At 44.7% G+C, this 17526-nt stretch overlaps 1 protein-coding gene across 1 annotated transcript in view; it reads left to right on the top strand.

Moving 5' to 3' along the window:
- Il20ra (interleukin 20 receptor subunit alpha) overlaps positions 1-16791 on the top strand; it is a 40655-nt gene extending 23864 nt beyond the window's left edge. The window contains exons 3-7 of the mRNA XM_051164086.1: positions 4969-5147; positions 7108-7283; positions 7944-8088; positions 13159-13298; positions 15644-16791. Of these exons, the coding sequence (XP_051020043.1) occupies positions 4969-5147; positions 7108-7283; positions 7944-8088; positions 13159-13298; positions 15644-16408 (1405 nt within the window). The 3' untranslated portion in view covers positions 16409-16791. The remainder of the gene's footprint in view (positions 1-4968; positions 5148-7107; positions 7284-7943; positions 8089-13158; positions 13299-15643) is intronic.
- The last annotated feature ends 735 nt before the right edge of the window (positions 16792-17526 follow it).

Below are 17526 nucleotides of genomic sequence, written 5' to 3'. Positions count from 1 at the left end.
CAAGTAAGTAAGAAGTGAGGTTAATGGAGAAATACCGAAGCGGTATTCTCTGGGTAAGCAATCGTGGCAATCCATCAACCCTGAGAGCTCTAGCTTATGGGGATTGTTTTTAGCTCAAACAGTGCAATGGTCTGCTCCCACTAAGCACAGCACCAAATAGACACTTCCACATGTTCTTCAAGACCATTCACAGGCAAGAAAGAATGCAAAATGGATAGACAGTGTCCATCTCCAGAGACCAAAAGAAAAGGACACAGCTGGGCGTGGTGGCACACACCTGTACCAGCACTCTGGGAGGCAGAGGCCGGTGGATCTCTGTTCCAGGCCAGCTTGGGCTACAGAGTGAGTCCAGGACAGCAAAGGCTGCACAGAGAAACAAAGAAAAACCAAACCAAAAATAAATAAATAATAAAATAAAAATGGAGGGGTCAGGTAGTGTTTTCACCACCAAACACCAATGAAGGATTCCCAAGGAACCACAGTTTGGTGCCACAGGAGATCACAGGAAGGGGAGCTGAAGTGACAAACTCATCATGTACTGTGCAGTGAGAACTCTAGAGTGAGAGAAATGCAGGGAGAAAGAAGAATCAGAGGATGGATGGCAACCTAGGAAGATCATGACCTTGCAGGAGTGCTGTGAACCACATCAGCCCCCGGGAGTCCACAAGCTAAAGGCAGGCAGGTGCTCCAGCAGAGAGAATGACAGATTTCATAAAAAGAGTATTTAACAGAAGCAAAGGTTTAAAATTCTGCACAGACAAAGCTCATCACTTGACTTCCACTCCTACAACTCAGATTTTCAAATATTTAATTCTTTCTCACAGTTCTTGGGGTTTCTTGGGCTCTGGAATGGAATCTGGTCTCACCTGGGATCTTCCATGCAGCTTTTAGTCTATTGCTGATGAGACTTGCCTCATATTCAGCCAACAGGTGGCCACAGTCACAGCACTAGTAAGAAACAAGGACAGCAACTACCTGTAATTATTGAGAGTGATAGAGAGAGGTGGATGTGAATAAAAGGTTTCCCCCAAGAACTTTCCCATGGAAGTGAGAGAAGTCATAAAGTAATGAATGGTCTGCATTGTTTTATTAAAGTAGATAAACAACAATCTTATCTGTTAGTTTGTTCTTGTTTTTGAGATGGGGCCTCGTCTAGCCTAAGCTAGCCTCTGACCTTGAACTCCTAATTAATTCATGTGTCTACTTTCTAAGAGCTAGGACTATAGGTATGTACTAAAACCCAGGGATGTATATAGACTTTTTTTTTAGTCTGAATAGTGACAGCAAGCATGACTGTAGAATGTCCTTGTTTTCTTGGCATCTGTGAAAAATTGGTTCTGGACCCTGCACAGATGCACAAAGACCTTGATATAAGATGACTTGGCATTCACCTATAATCTGCATATGGCCTCCTCTACTCTGTATGTCATCCCTAGGTTACTAGAGTACATGTTACCAATGTAAATACTATGGAAGTACTGTCATACTATGGATGTTCAGTAAAGATGCAGTTCTTTCCCCCCAAGGTTTTTAATCCACGGTTGGTTGAATCCACAGAGCAGAACCCATGGATACAAAGGGTCAACTGTGCATCATTATTTTAATAATTAACTTCTCTGTGGTTTTCAAAACTGTGTTCTTCACCTAAAACTTCATAAGGAACTAATATGCCTCACGGTGAACACTTGAACTTCATCAGTTCATTTAAATTTACATTATTTACTTTTATTAGGATTCAAACCAAGTAAAAAACCTCTGCTTTATTGAAAGCATGTACATCAGGTCTAACCTGGTTTCTATCAGTGGAATAAAACGCCCAGCATCAATTACACTGAAAGCTTCTAGTTAATGAGTTGTAGGGTATTTATTTCTCCCTTGGGTATAGGTCCAAGTTATATTGCAAGATGGAATGACCATTTTTGTCCTTGGAAAATGAATTCTGACCATTATAGGCAGGTCAACCCTTCAGGGATGCTCCTGGTAGCCGCTGTCTAGAACCCCACTCTCATTTCCAAGGATGGTCTCAGGAGCTGGTGCTTAGAGAAAGACTTCAGCTTTGTAGAGAGAAACAGCCGCCAACATGTCCTCACTCCTCCTTCCATTAGGTGGGGGCAAAAAGAGCTTTCTCTGTCCTCTAGACCTCCCAGCACTTCAGAAATAACTTTAAAAAAATAATCAGGATCATCATTCATGTGTGAGAACAAATAAGTTATATCATGCAACTTTTTAAAATGAATGCTTAAAGAGACACCTGGCGCATGGGAGTTCTGACATGCCTGGGTCTACACAAAGTAGACAGGAACACAAGGCATAGTGCTAAAGTCAAGCGGCCCTGGTTTTGTGGGCCTGGTTGTGAACCTGGCTGGGTGACCTTGAGTAGGTTACACACGTTGATAGGTTTTATGGAGGTTTGTTTCCAGAGCGAGATTTTTTAAAGTTTTAACTATACCCACCAAATGATTTAATGTATATAATGTCACAGCATGTATATAATTCCCCAGCTTTGGCACTGGGGAACTCAATTCCAGCTCCAGATAAACCTTCTACTGCTTCTGCAAACTTGACTAGATCCCTTAATCTTACTGAATTTCAATTTCCTGTTCCATAAAAATGGGACAAAAACTGGTTGGTACACAGTTGAGTGAGGTGAAGAGTCTAAGCCTGGAGTGCCAGCCTCAGCTCATCACAGACATTCTAGTAAGCATCTGTCACGCTTACTAGAAATAGCTGGAGACCAGCGAGGCCCCAAGGCTTGTCCCTGGGGAGATTAACTTTACTGGAAGAGCTGTCAGATCTCCTGTTCAGATATCAGTGACACAACTTTTCTCCTTGGTCAGCATCTGCATGGTAAAAAGGTGCCCTGCCCTAGGTCGAGGGAGGCAGTTTAAGAAGGGAAAGAAAGATGAGTATTTTTCCAGTTTCAAGTCGAGACCTGTTGATAGGTCAAGAAATCATCCTTGAAGCCAAAGCCGAAAAATGAGGTGTGTACGGTCATTGTCAGCTACATAGTGAGTTCAAGGCTAGCCTGGACCATATGAGACCCGCCCCCCCCTCTCAAAAGACCAAAAACAAAATAATAAAATAAAGTCAAAAAGTAAATCAGTTTTCAGTAACATAAATAGTATCTTTTATGGAAAGAAATGGGAAGTGGATGGACTGGTAAATAAACAAGTGCACGGTGCACGGAGAATTTTGGGTGTTATTGGTAAAGCCTGTTTCTGCATGCTAGATAAGTATGTTTTGTGAAATGAATCAAAATGTAACTATGCAAATACAGATCTATTTTTCTTTTGATCATTGGTCTGAAAGTCCCCGGGCAGTGTTGATAACCTGCATGGAGGAGCTGATAAGATCTGGCTGTATTTCTAGCATGCTTGGCAGATGTGGCACTTATGAAACGCGAGAGAGCTGCTCCAGAACCGTTGCCACATCCTTCAACAACCTTGGCAATATTTACCAAGGCGCCACGTCCTCCTTGTCAAGGCGTACTCTTCCCCTGACTTCAGTGATGCATGTTTCTCCAGCCCCCCACCCCTTTTGCTTATTCCCACGTCCATTTTGGGCTCACTTTGACGCTCCTGAAGTTTTCATCCAGACTTGCCTCTGAAGATTCATGCTAAGCCTTCCATGAATAAACCTCTGCATCCCACTCCTCTCTCTCTCTCTCTCTCTCTCTCTCTCTCTCTCTCTCTCTCTCTCTCTCCTCGCTCTCCTCTCCTCTCTCTCTTCCTCCCCTCTCTCTCATTCTCCCTCCCTCCCCTCTCTCTCTCTCTCTCTCTCCCTCCCTCCGTCCCTCCCTCCCTCTCTCTCTCTCTCTCCCTCCCTCCCTCTCTCCCTCCCTCTCTCTCTCTCACCCCAAGCTCCTGCATTTGGAGAACAACTCTTATATACTTCAAACTCAGCCTGACATTGTTGAGTTAATTAGTTTCCCTCCTTTTCATCCGTTCTCTCTCCAAATTTCCCAAATCCGCTCTTCTCTGGTGATCTTTATTTGGTAAATGTCGTCATGCTCCACACCCTTGCCCTAAAGGAGGTATTTCATCATCTTTCCCTCTGTGACCTCTTGCCTGCACTCAATCACCTGCTCCTGACCACTGTAGCTCTTGTTTTTTTGTTATGTCCTCATTCATTCCACTCCCATCATCCTTGTCCACAGCGCTCTTCCACCTGGACCACAGCAGTGTCCTCTAAGCTGCTTTCTGGATTGCTGCTGCTGACACACTACCTTCTTTGCAGACTACTGGTCAGCATGCTAAGCCACGCCCTTCACCTTGTCCCCCAACAGCCCTGCTTTAATCTCTTCAGTAGCCTCCAATACAGCCATGCCTCCCCCCAAATGACTTAGCATTTGACTGAACAGTTTATGTCACAGTCTCTCTCACCTGAGAAGTGCTGAAAAATGTGTCTCCTCCCCGTTTCTTTTGGATGTTGTATTTTAGCAACAACAAAACAATACAAATAATGTAGGCAATTCAATAGCAATGATTAGGGCACACTCTACACTCTGCATCCTATTAAAAATCGCCCCCCAGACTCTGCTTAGTAAAGTTTTGAATTTTATGAGAATGTCCCAACTTTTCTTCCAATGAAAAAGCGACTAACTTTCCTTTAGTGCATCCAGCAAACTAGCATAAATATAGATAACTAAAATCTTAATTGCTAGATATTGATCCCACAGTGTGCGTGCATTTTACCATCGCTGAAATAGAAGTCTGCAACATGCTTTTAGAATGCACCCCACACATTGTAATTCACATAAGAGCCAAGTGTTTGTAGAAACACTGACTTGTGCTCCCAACAGTTAATGGAAAATGTCTCCACCGGCAAGAGTGGAGGTGATGATGTCAGAATGAACAGGCATCTGTGTGGTGCTGAAGGGGGTTTTCCGTTCATTTCTATATAATGACTTTTCTCATTGTAAAGCACGTAAGGAGCCTCATTACTTATTCATAGTTTCTTTCTTAGCAGATATGGGCAGACGAGATGGCTGAGTGCCTCTGAGTGCAGAAACATCAGCAGAACCTGCTGTGATCTGTCTGCGGAGACTGCAGACTATCAGCACCAGTACTATGCCAAGGTGAAGGCCCTCTGGGAAACCACGTGTTCTGGCTGGGCTGAAACGGAACGGTTCTATCCTTTCTTAGAAAGTGAGTAAAGCCGCCGTCCACCAAATGCATGCTGTTTGCCCAGAGGAAAGGGTCTGCTTGTCTCTGGTCAGTTCAGCAGACTGAGTAATCAGCCCTGGTGATTCCTGGCTGAACCCCAAATCCCATCTGTAGAAGCATAGGTTTAGCCAAGGGACCTTAAAGTCCTCTCTCAGATTCAGAATTAAAGACAGGTGCCAATAATACCAAATTTTGATTTCATCTTATCGTGCAGTGGAGACTGTGCATTAAAAAAAATATTTTAGGTTGCTTAGTGAACCGTTGATATTTGCCCAGAAGATTATAACATGTCTTGATCGCACATTAAGTCTCTTTTTTCATTAAACTTGGTATTGTGTTGCTGTTTCTAGATACAACTCAGAATTAAGGCAAGGATCTTCCTGCCATTTGCTTTTATAACTTTCCTTCCCTTGATGTGTGATTGACCCAACTGTGAAGGATACAGGCAAGGCCGCCATAATGAAATAGCCAAGGGCTGCAGAGGCCCCAGGGAGCGGTCCCTTTTCCAGCACTCTGTTAGGTCCATGCCTGGCAGCCTGTGCCCTCAGGTCACATCCAGCTCCTCTGTTTTTTCTACAGGCCATGAGCTAAGAACGGTATTTATATTTTTAAAATAGTATTTTTAATCAAAACAATGTTTTTGGCATGTGAACTTTAAACTTCAATGTCAGGGGCTAGAGCGATGGATGGCAGAGGGCTTAGGTTTGGTCGCCAGCATCCATGTGGCTCACAACCACCTCTAACCCCAGTTCCACGGGATCAAACACCCTCTTTGGGCCTCCACTGGCAATACATGCAATGTGGTGCTCAGACATAGAAGCAGGCAAAGTATCCATACACATAAAACAAAGATATAAATTTAATAAATAAATTGTACTTTATATTATCTAGAAACTATTTTGTAATTTCGGTGTCTATGTATTAAGTTTTCCAGAACATCAACTTTGCTCACTTACTTACACACTGCTGTGTAGAGGGATGTTAATCAGAACATGGCTGCTCTGGCAAGAGATCACATGCAAAGACCTTCTCGGTCTGTGTGATCCGGCTGGAATACAAGCACACCTTTAATCCAGGAGACAGAGGCAAGCAGACCTGAGTTCAAAACCAGCCTTGCGTAGAGCGAGTTTCAAGAAAGTAAAGAAAAAGCTTAGGTCCAGGCCTTTAATTCCAAACAATAAAAATAAAGTTAGTTTGTAGAAGGAAGCATCCATGTTTGAAAGTGATGTTTGAGGGGTAGAAACGGTCATGAGTCAGAGATTTGACAGAATAAGATGTGTCCAACTCTCAGGAGAAGAGAGAAGGAAGGGAAGCTACTTAAGGGGCAATAGAAGGAGACAGCTATAGAGAGAGGTTGAAAGAGAGACCAACCGAGACACAGGTGAAATCAGCCAGGAGATTAGAGCAGATTTTGCTGCGGTTAGTTTGAAACCGAGCTGAGCAATTCAGGGGCCGAGAGAGAAGCCAGATTAAATAAGTCGGCTGGGGGAGGTGTTTGAGCCAGAAGAGCTGAGTTGAACCAGCTAGCCCAGAGCTCAGAAAGAACAAGAAATGGTGAGCTGATTAAGCAGTTAAGTCTCAGAGGCTGAAAACATTCTAGGCCTAGGTTAGATTGTTTGGAGGCTAGAAGCTTCCAGTTCTAGGCCTAGCTTAGCAGACAGAGGCAGTAAGCCTCCTAGACAACAACTGAAGCAGGAAAATAAAAGTTCCTTTTACACTGCTGCCAATGACAGCTTTCGCACCACAAACTGAGTGGAGTCCTTGCAACAGAGATGCTGTGACCTGCAAAGCCTCTAGGCTTTTATGATGAAAGGATTCCCCCATAAGAGGGTGTTTTAGGTCTTTGATCCAAGTAGGACTGTACTGTTGCTTTATCTCCGGGCTGGGGGTGGGGTGAGGGGGTGTCACACCTGAAGATGCTAACACTCTCTTCTCCACTAAGCACAAGTCGGCCCACCAGAGGTCGCCCTGACAACTGGTGAGAAGTCCATCTCTGTGGTCCTGACAGCACCGGAGAGGTGGAAAAGAAGTCCAAAGGACGACACTGTTTCTATGCGACAAATATACCCCAACCTGAAGTACAACATGTCTGTGTATAACACTAAGTCGAGAAGAACGGTGAGCCTGGCCTGGGACGGGGTCTGTCCTCGGAGTGTCACTCTCTGTGCCGCCGCTGGCCCAGGCGATCCTGGTACTTCAGTTCTCCTTGTGAGAACGTGGCAGCTGATACTACTCAAAAGAGATACCACATAGAATAAAGGTGAAAGCTGGAGACAGGCTTTTTCCCTGCAGGAGAGCGCTCTGTTGACTATGCATGACGTCACTATTGGAGTGTAGAGCCATCAGGCATTTTGCTTAGTAAAGTTTCTTTACTTACATATCCACTGTCAGTCACTTTCCAGGGATTTATAAGTGTGTGTGTGTGTGTGTGTGTGTGTGTGTGTGTGTGTGTGTGTGTGTGTGTGGTTTTAGTGTGTATATATATATATTTAATATTTTTAAAATATTTATATAGATTTGAGCAAGAGCACAGGATAAAGTTAAGCAACAAGTCTACCCTGGGTTATTATGTAGAAGTGTTCCTAAAACTGGTCCATTTCTGTGTTCTGCTCAGCTAAATCAAAATGTATTTTGAAACTACGCTGAACTTAAAGGAATAAAAGCTTAGAGTGACGTGGAGGATCCAGTAGTATCTTAGCCTTTCAGTTTTTTCTGGAGATGTCCTGCGGATGTGCTGGGATCTTCGGCTCTAACTTCTGTCTGTACTTTTTGCCTCAGTGGTCCCAGTGTATCACCAACAGCACACTGGTGCTCAGCTGGCTGGAACCAAGCACCCTGTATTGTGTCCGTGTGCAGTCCCTTGTCCCCGGGCTCCCTCGTGTCACTCTGCCTTCTCGGAAGCAATGCATTAGTACTTTGGAAGGTAAGCTGCAAGAGACTCCAGCTAGCCTGACGGAAGAAAGCTGATAAAACATGGGGAAAAAAATTAACAGTTTAGAGAGAGTCTTAACAAATCCATGTCTATGGAAATTAGGTTGCAACACAAATAAAAACATTTAAGGCATTGAACTATCTGGGACTCTGCCTTGGAGCTTGGTCCACATTAAGAAGGGGTGTCACACCACCTGGAAACTGTTAGCAAGAGCCAGGAGTCCACTGGCAAAAATCCTCCCTCCTTTCCTACCTTGGGAAATACAGTTAAGAACTTTCCTGGCGTGGTGGTGCATGCCTTTAATCCCAGCACTCAGGAAGCAGAGGCAGGCAGATTGATGTGAGTTCAACGCCATCCTGGTCTACAAAGTGACTCCAGGACAGCCAAGGCTACACAGAGAAACCCTGTCTTGAAAAACCAAAACCAAAACCAAACAAAGAAAAAGAACTTTCATACAGTTTTCTTCCTTCCAACCATGGCCACTCCAAGCAGCAGCAGGCTTCAAGAACACCCAAGAGCTACAGCAGGGGGTGACCGTTGTCTGGGAACACTTTCAAGCACTGCTGCTAAGATACCAATTACAGGGCCCCCAAGTTGCCTTCAGACATCACTTGCCAGCCACAGGCAGGTCTGGGATCATCAGAATCTCTCCCTGAGGGTTTGTGTCTGTCCTTCTGCTTGTGTTTTCTGAATGCTCCCAGGGTACTGCAGTTTTGGATGCTTCTTTTAATAGACCTGGAATCATGAGTGTTATGTTTGTTTAATATGTCTGCTCTACGGTAAGAATTTCAATTCAGACCCTGAAAATGGAAGAAAGAGAGAGCCTGGCATCCTCCTGTATCAGTGAACGGCTTCCAGTATATTCTAACCCTCCCTTCTGACAAATGTTCACACTTTTGCCTCAGGTTCTGCTTCTTTCTTCATCCACAGATACAACCCAAGCCCCAGCCCTGCCCCAGCCCTGCCCCAGCCCTGCCCCAGCCCTGCCTCACACCCGTACCCCTCCTACTTTCCTCTTTTCGTTCCTAGGAAGAGGAAAGGAGTGTTAGAAACACATACAAATAGTCAAAAGCCTTACTTCCAAGTCTCACTTTATCATGTCATCTCTGCCATAATGCAAGTAACACTCAAATGTCAAGCAAGCAGGAAAGGGCCACAAAGCCGACTGCGGGGATCGGCTTTGTGTCTAGAGTGAGTGCTGTGTGTCCCAAGCAGTCTGATCAGTGCCAGATGGTAGGAGTGAATTTCAAGTGGAGCTTTTCACCTGGCAGAGCTAAGTACAGATCACACACAGCTTCTTCCTGGGAAGAGGCTAGAGTGCACTTCCTCACCAGTGCAGCAAGGAAGGACAGCTAAAGGGCCACCGTTCCTAATCATGGAGTTTCCTATAATATCCCACCATGGTGCTCACCATGGAAACTGTCTAAGACACTTTTCTTTCTTTCTTTCTTTCTTTCTTTCTTTCTTTCTTTCTTTCTTTCTTTTAATGTATCTCTTTAGGGACTATGCCTTAAAAAATATCTCTGCTTCCTTCCAGTTTCTCAACTCAACCTCCAAAATGAAAATGAAACATATTAGGTTTATTGCAATTGCACAATAAATACCAGCCACTGTTGCCGTCATCTCCTTAGTCAGGATAAGCCTGTCTACTGGCAAGATCAGAAGCTACCCCTGAGGCCTGAGCTAGTCAGCCATCTAAAGCAGGACAGGTACCCAGCAATCACAGCATTCGCATCACAGTCTCGGTGCAGTACCATGTAGGCGGACAAGCACTCTTCCTGAGAAGTGTTGAGGGGACAAAAGAGTCTTCAGGGGATGCTCACATTGGATTTTCCCACTGGTGTGGTTGAACACTCCCGCTATCACCATAATAAGACATCTGTTCCCCATCTACAGCTGGTGGTTAGTGGGATAAATGCTACCGTTTTCTCTCTGTCAGACAGCGAGAGCATCCAACATCGCATGGATTGGAATGTTCCTGTGGCACACTGGCTGATTTTATTGGTGTATAAGGAATGGGGATGGGGGAATTGTGGTTTGTGCTAAGTTTGCATGTTCCTTTTTTTTTTTTCTTTCAGCCATTAGACTTCTCTGGAAAAACAGAACCAGCAGGATAGATAGATGATAGATAGATAGATAGATAGATAGATAGACAGATAGATAGGTGATGGATGGATGATAGGTAGATGATAGATAGATAATAGATGGATGATAGATAGATAGATAGATAGATAGATAATAGATAGACACATACATAGATAGAAGAGAGACTGTTAAAGAGTCAGCTCTTCTCATTGTGTAAGCCAGAAGCACAAAATCTTTAGGGCAGGCATCAGGCTGGGCACCTTAGGGACAACAGACTTTCTAGTTCATTCCCAAAGGCCATGTGGTAGCAGAACTCAGTTATTGTTTTTTAAAGTATCTGTATTATCAGTCTGGCAATCAATTGAGACACAGACAGTTCTTATATTTTAAAATAGCCTTAGTTAACCTGGGGTAGGGCAGATGTCAGTCCTCTAAACTACCTCTCATAATGGGGCAGGCGTGCGATACCTGCCTCAGTACCATGCCATCTGCTCCTAATAACTTTTATCAAGCTACCTCCCATCCATAATCCCAAATACTTGCTAATGTTCTTCATCTGGCCCAGATTCTCCATCCATGCCTGCCATGTGCTTCTCCTCCATCTAACCCGCAGCCTCCTCTCCTCAGGTTTTTCACTTTCCTCCTCATGGCAGTCTTTCTTCTTCTTCCCAGAATTCCTCTCTCTCTCTCTCTCTCTCTCTCTCTCTCTCTCTCTCTCTCTCTCTCTCTCTCTCTCTCTCTCTCTCTCTCTAAGCCCCACCTATCTCCTTTGCCTTGTCCAGGTGGGATGGCTTTTTATTAATCAAAAGGTGGGTCACAGAGACAGTAAATAGTAATCAGTATCCAAATACATTAGACCATCCCCAATGCTCACTCTTACAGGTTCATTGGTCTCTTTCTCTTAAGAGCATCAACCGAGTAGATGAAACTCACCCATATTGTAGAAAGCAATTTTCTTTGCTCATAATCTAGTCATTAAGATGTTAATCATGTGTAAAAACTGTACATCTGAAGAAACGTCTACACAACTTGACACATAAAATTAACCAGCCCAACGTCCACGTAGTTCACACAAGCTCCACAAGCATGTCAGACAGTGGGGCCTGTGTCAGCTCTGTGGTCTGCTCAGTGGTGGGCCAGGATATTCCTCTTAAAACTCTTCACTAAACCTTTTTACTATTGGACAGACTTTTCCTTCATCATAGGCCTACAGACCAGCAGGACCAGGAGGGAGGTATAACCTTCCCACAGTTAGTCCTATGCTTTAGCCTTGCCCAGAAGGACTGACCCACCAGTACAAAATGAAAGCTAGCCACCATATGAAGATGCCACATGTTCATGTCATTTACTGAATATATACAGAGGACCTTGAGACCCACACGTGGCATGGAAGAGTATGTGATCTTTTGTTTTAACTTAAAATTTTTAAACTTTTTTGAAACTTTCATCTGTGTGTGTGTGTGTGTGTGTGTGTGTGTGTGTGTGTATGCATTTTATTTACAAAATTTAACCTCTCCTTCTTCACCTCCAACACTCCTTCTGAGTCCTATCCTACTCCTCAAATTCATGAACACACACACACTCTCTCTCTCTTTCTCTCTCTCTCTCTCACACACACACACACACACACAGGTACAACCTGCTGAGTCAGTTCAGTGCTGTTTCAGTGTGTACATGTTTAGGACCAACCATTTGGAAATAGAGAAGCCACCAAGCTCCTTGTCCCTGGAGAAGACTAAATGCCCCTCGCTCAGCAGCCATTGGTTGCCCATAACTCTTTATAGGTGGAGCCTTGTGACATTACCCCATCCACACTGCCGTGTCAACTGCTCATGTTTAGGTGACCACATTGCTGAGATTTCACGGATGTAGCTTCTCTGTCATCTATAGAAGACACTCTTTCAAGAACACACCCTGGCCTTCTGGCTTTTACAATTCTCCCACCTGGCTTCTAAAATGTCCTCTGAGCCTTAGATAAAATGACCGGTTAGGTATACGGATTTGTTGTTGGGTTTGGGTAGTCCACTAGTCCACAGTCCATTGTTCTCTGCATTTTGTCCAGTTGTAGATTTCTGCAATGGTCTCTGCTGCAAACACAAGCTTATGTGATGAGTGAGTGATAGGAGCTACGCTTATCTTTAGGTGGAGGGATACAGGTTCGTATTTGGAATACAATTAGAGAGTGGCAGTAGTAAGCTCTCCTCTAGGGTCCATGACCTAGCCAGCTGTGGGCAATTGGCTAGATTTATAATACCAGGGTTAAATTCCCCTATCCAGCCAATGTTAGGTCCAATTACACGGTCATTGGTTACCCCAGGATGGGAGTGCCACTATTGCTCATCATTGTTATGGTCTGCGGGCTTTTATAGTAGGGTGGGACTGTTGACTGGTTTTCTCTCTTGGCAGCTTGCATTGTACCTTTAAATACTGAGAGCTGGTTCTCAGGAAGGACATCAGCTTGGCTGTTTTTCAATTTCTATCTTCAGCAATTGGATCTTACCTTCAAGCTATGGGAAGCAACAAAGGCCATGGCAGCCTATAATATTTGAGGAGTTTCTTGGACTCTTCTGACTAATACCTCAGTGGGAGGGTTCTCACGCCTGGAGCTAGGGATTTTGTTAAACAGAGTACTGCTGTTTGGCCTGAAGAGATGTGAATTGCTAGAGTGACAGACCTTTTGTGTCCACATACATGAGCCAGGATGAGTTTCAAAGACCGACATACACTTTTGGAATAACCGATGACTTATTAATGTGCTTTTACTGTAAAGATGGGGGAGGGTGAGTTTAGACAATGCCCTAAGAACTTCATTGTCAGAGAGATGACAAGTTCTGAGACCCCTCATGACACTGGCTCAAGTGAATGGCTCTCTGAATGCAAGGGACCTGCCCATACCCTCCTGGCATTGCCCACATTTCTTCATACCAAATTAAATTGGAACTTTCCAATCCTAACCCCCGGTTTTTTCTTTAACAGCACAAACGTCAGCATTGAAGGTTAAAGTCATCTTCTGGTATGTCTTGCCCACATCTGTTCTCGTGTTCCTTTTTTCTGTGATTGGCTACTCAGTCTACCGTTACATCCGTGTGGGCAAAGAAAAACACCCATCAAATTTGGTGAGTGCTTGGCACGGTGGAGGCTTGTTATGACAACAGGAAGAGGGAAGACGAGAGGTAGATCGGAGGCAGACTGTATAGTATCAGAACGGGCTTAAGCTGTCGATGAATACTAAAGCACGCTCTGACCTGAGAGTAGCTCAGTAGGAGAGTGCTTACATAGCATGTGTGTGGTCCTGGGTGTGACCCCCTGTACCCCAAAACCAAACAAAAGCAGCTCCCGTACTGCACTCACTTACAAACATACCAACACTAAAAGTCCCCAAGATTTGAAACAGTTTTATAGTAGACAAGGTTGTGGCATTAAACAGATATGTTAAGTTCATGACCACTCTCTCTCTCAAAATCCAAGCCTAGTTAGAGCTAATGTGTGAAATCTACAAATAAAAACAAGTACTGAGGATCCTTAGGGTACAAGGAAGCCCTGAAACCTTCTGTGGGGTGAATCAGTCCCCATGTGCAAGCTTGAATATGAAAGTAAGAGCAATGATTCTTACTACAAGCAGAAAAATCAGCAGAGCAGGGGATGGCAGATGTGGGGGTGGAAAAGCAGACCACACAGCCAGCCAGCCTACCATGTCTTCCATGAGGGGCTACACTGGAGAGTAGGCATCGGGCTGTGTGTTGGGAGAATGTGACCCTGTTCTCAGAGCTTGGGCCTGAGTCCACAGAGACATTTCAGCAAGGTTCTGAGTTGTGACGTTGTCACGATCATCATTATGTTTTAGACCCAACTGGACACTTGTTCTAGAAAAACTAAGGCTGCAAAGATGCCATCTGGGGGAGAAAGGATGACAGTCTCCAAGAGGAATGAGGGGCGTGGCCATAGGGATTTGGAACAGGAAATCTAAACGAAGTCCTAACCGTGTCTGGGACTTGAGCATAGGTGGCAAGAAGAAGCAAGTTGAAGGAGCAAATGAGATGGTACTGGACCATCCAGTGAAAGGGCCCAATGGGCTCAGCAGGGTATGCTTAATAGTAAAACTCTCTTTGAGAATTATCAAAAGATGCATTCGCATGTAAATGCACGCAACGCATATGTCGGTTCCCGTTGGTCCCGGTCACACAGGGTCTTTGCTATCCTGCTCCATTTAAGGGCTGGAGTTGGCTTCTTCGTGGCCAGGGAGACCTTTCCTGGGAGGAAAATTGGCAGAGATTTGGCTGCATTGGATTTTTTTTTTTTTAAGCTATAACTCTGTAAAACAATGGGGGTAAAAGGTCCTGTTGTGAAGTGTTAAACAAAATCATGTCACTGGGTGACAGGGAGACTGTATGTCATCCTGACACTTCCCTCAGTAACAGGCACCTCCCAGGTACCCCAAAGCAGAACAAAAATTAGGTCTGTGGTGTTCAAGATGAGGCCTGCAGCCTTGGACACGTACCTACGTTTTACTCCTTAGCTAGATCCCCAGACATTTTCTTAATCTTTTCTTTTGAGACAAGGTCTGGCTAAATTGTCTCAGCTGGCCTTTCCTCTCTTAGTCCCCAGAGCAGCTGGGGCTATGTGAGTCTTAGCAATTTTCTTTATTCTTGAGCAGCCCTGACATGATTTAGACTTCTTAAAATCTCCCATAAGCTGTCAGATAAATTGCCTTTTTTTTTTTTTTTTTTTTTTTTTTTTTGTCTTTTTCTAGGACAATTTGAATATTATATCCTTGTATCCATTTCCTTTTCTGGTGCTTCACAGAGTAACTAAACTAAATCCTTTTGTGGGACAAGGGGCTTATTTCCGCTCAGGGTTCCAGATTACAGCCCACCATAGCAGGGTGAGGGGTGGGGGTTGGGGTGGTTGGAGCTTGAGGCAGAGAATCAGAGACCAATGAATTAGTGCCTTGGATGCTGCTGCCCAAGCTCAGGGCATATCCCCTTCCCTCTCTTAGTTTAAGTAAAAGACCAGCCTCTGGTGACTCTATAATGTGTCATCAAAGTGACACCAGAAACTAACTGCCATACTCTCTCTATATATATCCTATTTTTAGGCCTGTGGACATTTTGTGTCCACAGTATATCCAGAAAAGGGCTAGTAGTAGTAGAGTTCCCCATCTTAAAGAATAGAGAAGATTCCAGAACTTAATTGGCTCACTGGGAGTCCCTCTCTCAGTCATAGCCCTGAACCTCCTACAGACACTCACCAGGGACACAGTCCACTTCCAGTTGCATTTGTGGGTCTCGGGCCCCTTGCCTCTTCAAGTAGAGTTTTCTCTATGTGCCAAGCATAACTGCCCCTCATGAGTTGGTCAGAGAAGGTCTCACACTCCCTGGTGACACTAGAAGTTCTAGTTGCTGGCTATTTGTAAGGTCTCTGTACAGTGAAAACGAGAAACCCCATTCTCTTCTCTCTGCAGATTTTGATTTACGGAAATGAAATCGGCAGAAGAGTCTTTGAGCCCGCTGAAACAATCAAGCTTAATTTTATCACCCTCGATGCGTTGGATGATTCTAAGATTTCTCAAAAGGATATGAGTTTGCTGGGAAAAAGCAGCAATGACTCCCGCAGTAACGACCCTGAGCTCAGCGGAAGCTGCAAGCCACGTCTAGAGGAGGTGGAGGAGCAACGCTTAAGACCTTCTTCTCACTTGATGGACGTTGCCTGTGGTGCCGAGCAAACTGACCGAGATTCCTCCCGAACCCAGTACAAATGGCTTGGCAGCACCATGCTCACAGGGGAGGCAGACACTCAGCCTGAGTACAAAATCCTAACTGACTGCTACAGGATGGGAGAAGACCAGCAGTTCTGTGGGCAAGGAGCTGCAGCCAGAGCAGGGAAATTATCTGAGCCACAAGTGGCTTTAGCAAACTCAGACCGGCAGCAAGAACATCTACATCACCCAGGGCGGGGGCATCCTACCTCAGATTGGCCAGAGGAAGAGCCGTCTACAACACTAGTGGATTGGGACCCTCAGAGCGGCAGGCTGTGCGTCCCTTCCTTACCCAGCCCTGTCCAGGATCCTGAGGGCTACGGACATTGTGAGAGAGACCAGCTCTCGGAGGATGGCCTCTTGTCTACATTCTACAAGAACCACGTGCCTGACAAGTCAGAGGAAGAAAAGGAAAGGTATCTCATGCAGTTTATGGAGGAATGGGAATTACACATAGAAATGGAAAGCTAGCCCCAGGCTTTCTGTTGAAGACTTCTGTGACAGGACACGTGCCTGTCAACAAGCGAACAAACCCGTTCCAGTGTAGGTCGACCTGTGTGTCAGATTCCCTGGTGTTTGCGACGGCTCTTTCTTCTCTCAGTTTACACACTTGGTCGGCTCTGCCTCCTCCAGGGGGGTCAACTTACACAGGACTCCCTTCCCAATCCACAGCGAGTCCTGGAGGACAGGAACTTTCTGGAACACAAAGCCCTGAGCCTTGTGGTAGACAGAGTAAGCATTTGAAGGGTGAGTGGGGACTTTATACAGAAGAGTGGACCACGGTCACAATTTATTCTTTTCTGACAAATATGGCCTATGCATTCATTTCTGGGCCTTTACTGCATGCATGTAACACCATAAAAATATTTCATAAAAGTCTACTTTATAAACACCCCTTTTCTAGAATGTAGTTGGGGCGGGGCTTGCATATAAAGAGCTCATCTCTCTGTTCAGTTGTGTACAGAGTGAGCCAGTCAATCAGGCACAGCCCTTCATGGTATCAAGTCTAAGTCTACGCTCCTGACTAAGAGGCAGAATTAATCATTTTTTTGAGCAGTTTTGTCATGTGAGCTTAAGTGGCTATTCTTTTGTGATCAGGAAAGCGTCCTCTCAATAATTTAGTAGGGGCCCTTGTTGTCTAAAAGACACCCCACCTTTTATAGTAGCGTCCCATGCATATTTGGGGAGACTGACTAAGTAACTGTAAACTAGGGAATGTTCCACAGCCGAGGTGCTGCCTCACTAACCCTCCCACAGGCACAGGCAGAACTGCACAGTCTCTTAGGAAACGTATGAATGAATGCTGCCCCTCCACATAACAGAAAAATCAGTAGTAAGTAAACACAGGGCACAGGAAAGAAGCAAGCTAGATGACCATGTGAGGGAAGGCTTAGTAATGGCTGATACCATTTACTGTAGGAACTGGAGTACATCATAAAAGAACACCTTCCTAGAAATTCTGGTAACTACCCCCCCACCTTCTTCACCATTTAATTAAATTCTGTGTCACACTACATTAAACACGACAGGATCTATAAAGTTGAACTATGTAAAACAATTGAGGTTTCGGTGTTTCAGACCTACAGAAA

Source organism: Acomys russatus, chromosome 21 (genome assembly GCF_903995435.1).
Source record: "Acomys russatus chromosome 21, mAcoRus1.1, whole genome shotgun sequence".
NCBI lineage: Eukaryota > Metazoa > Chordata > Mammalia > Rodentia > Muridae > Acomys > Acomys russatus.
This window is presented reverse-complemented; position numbering and strand designations above follow the sequence as displayed.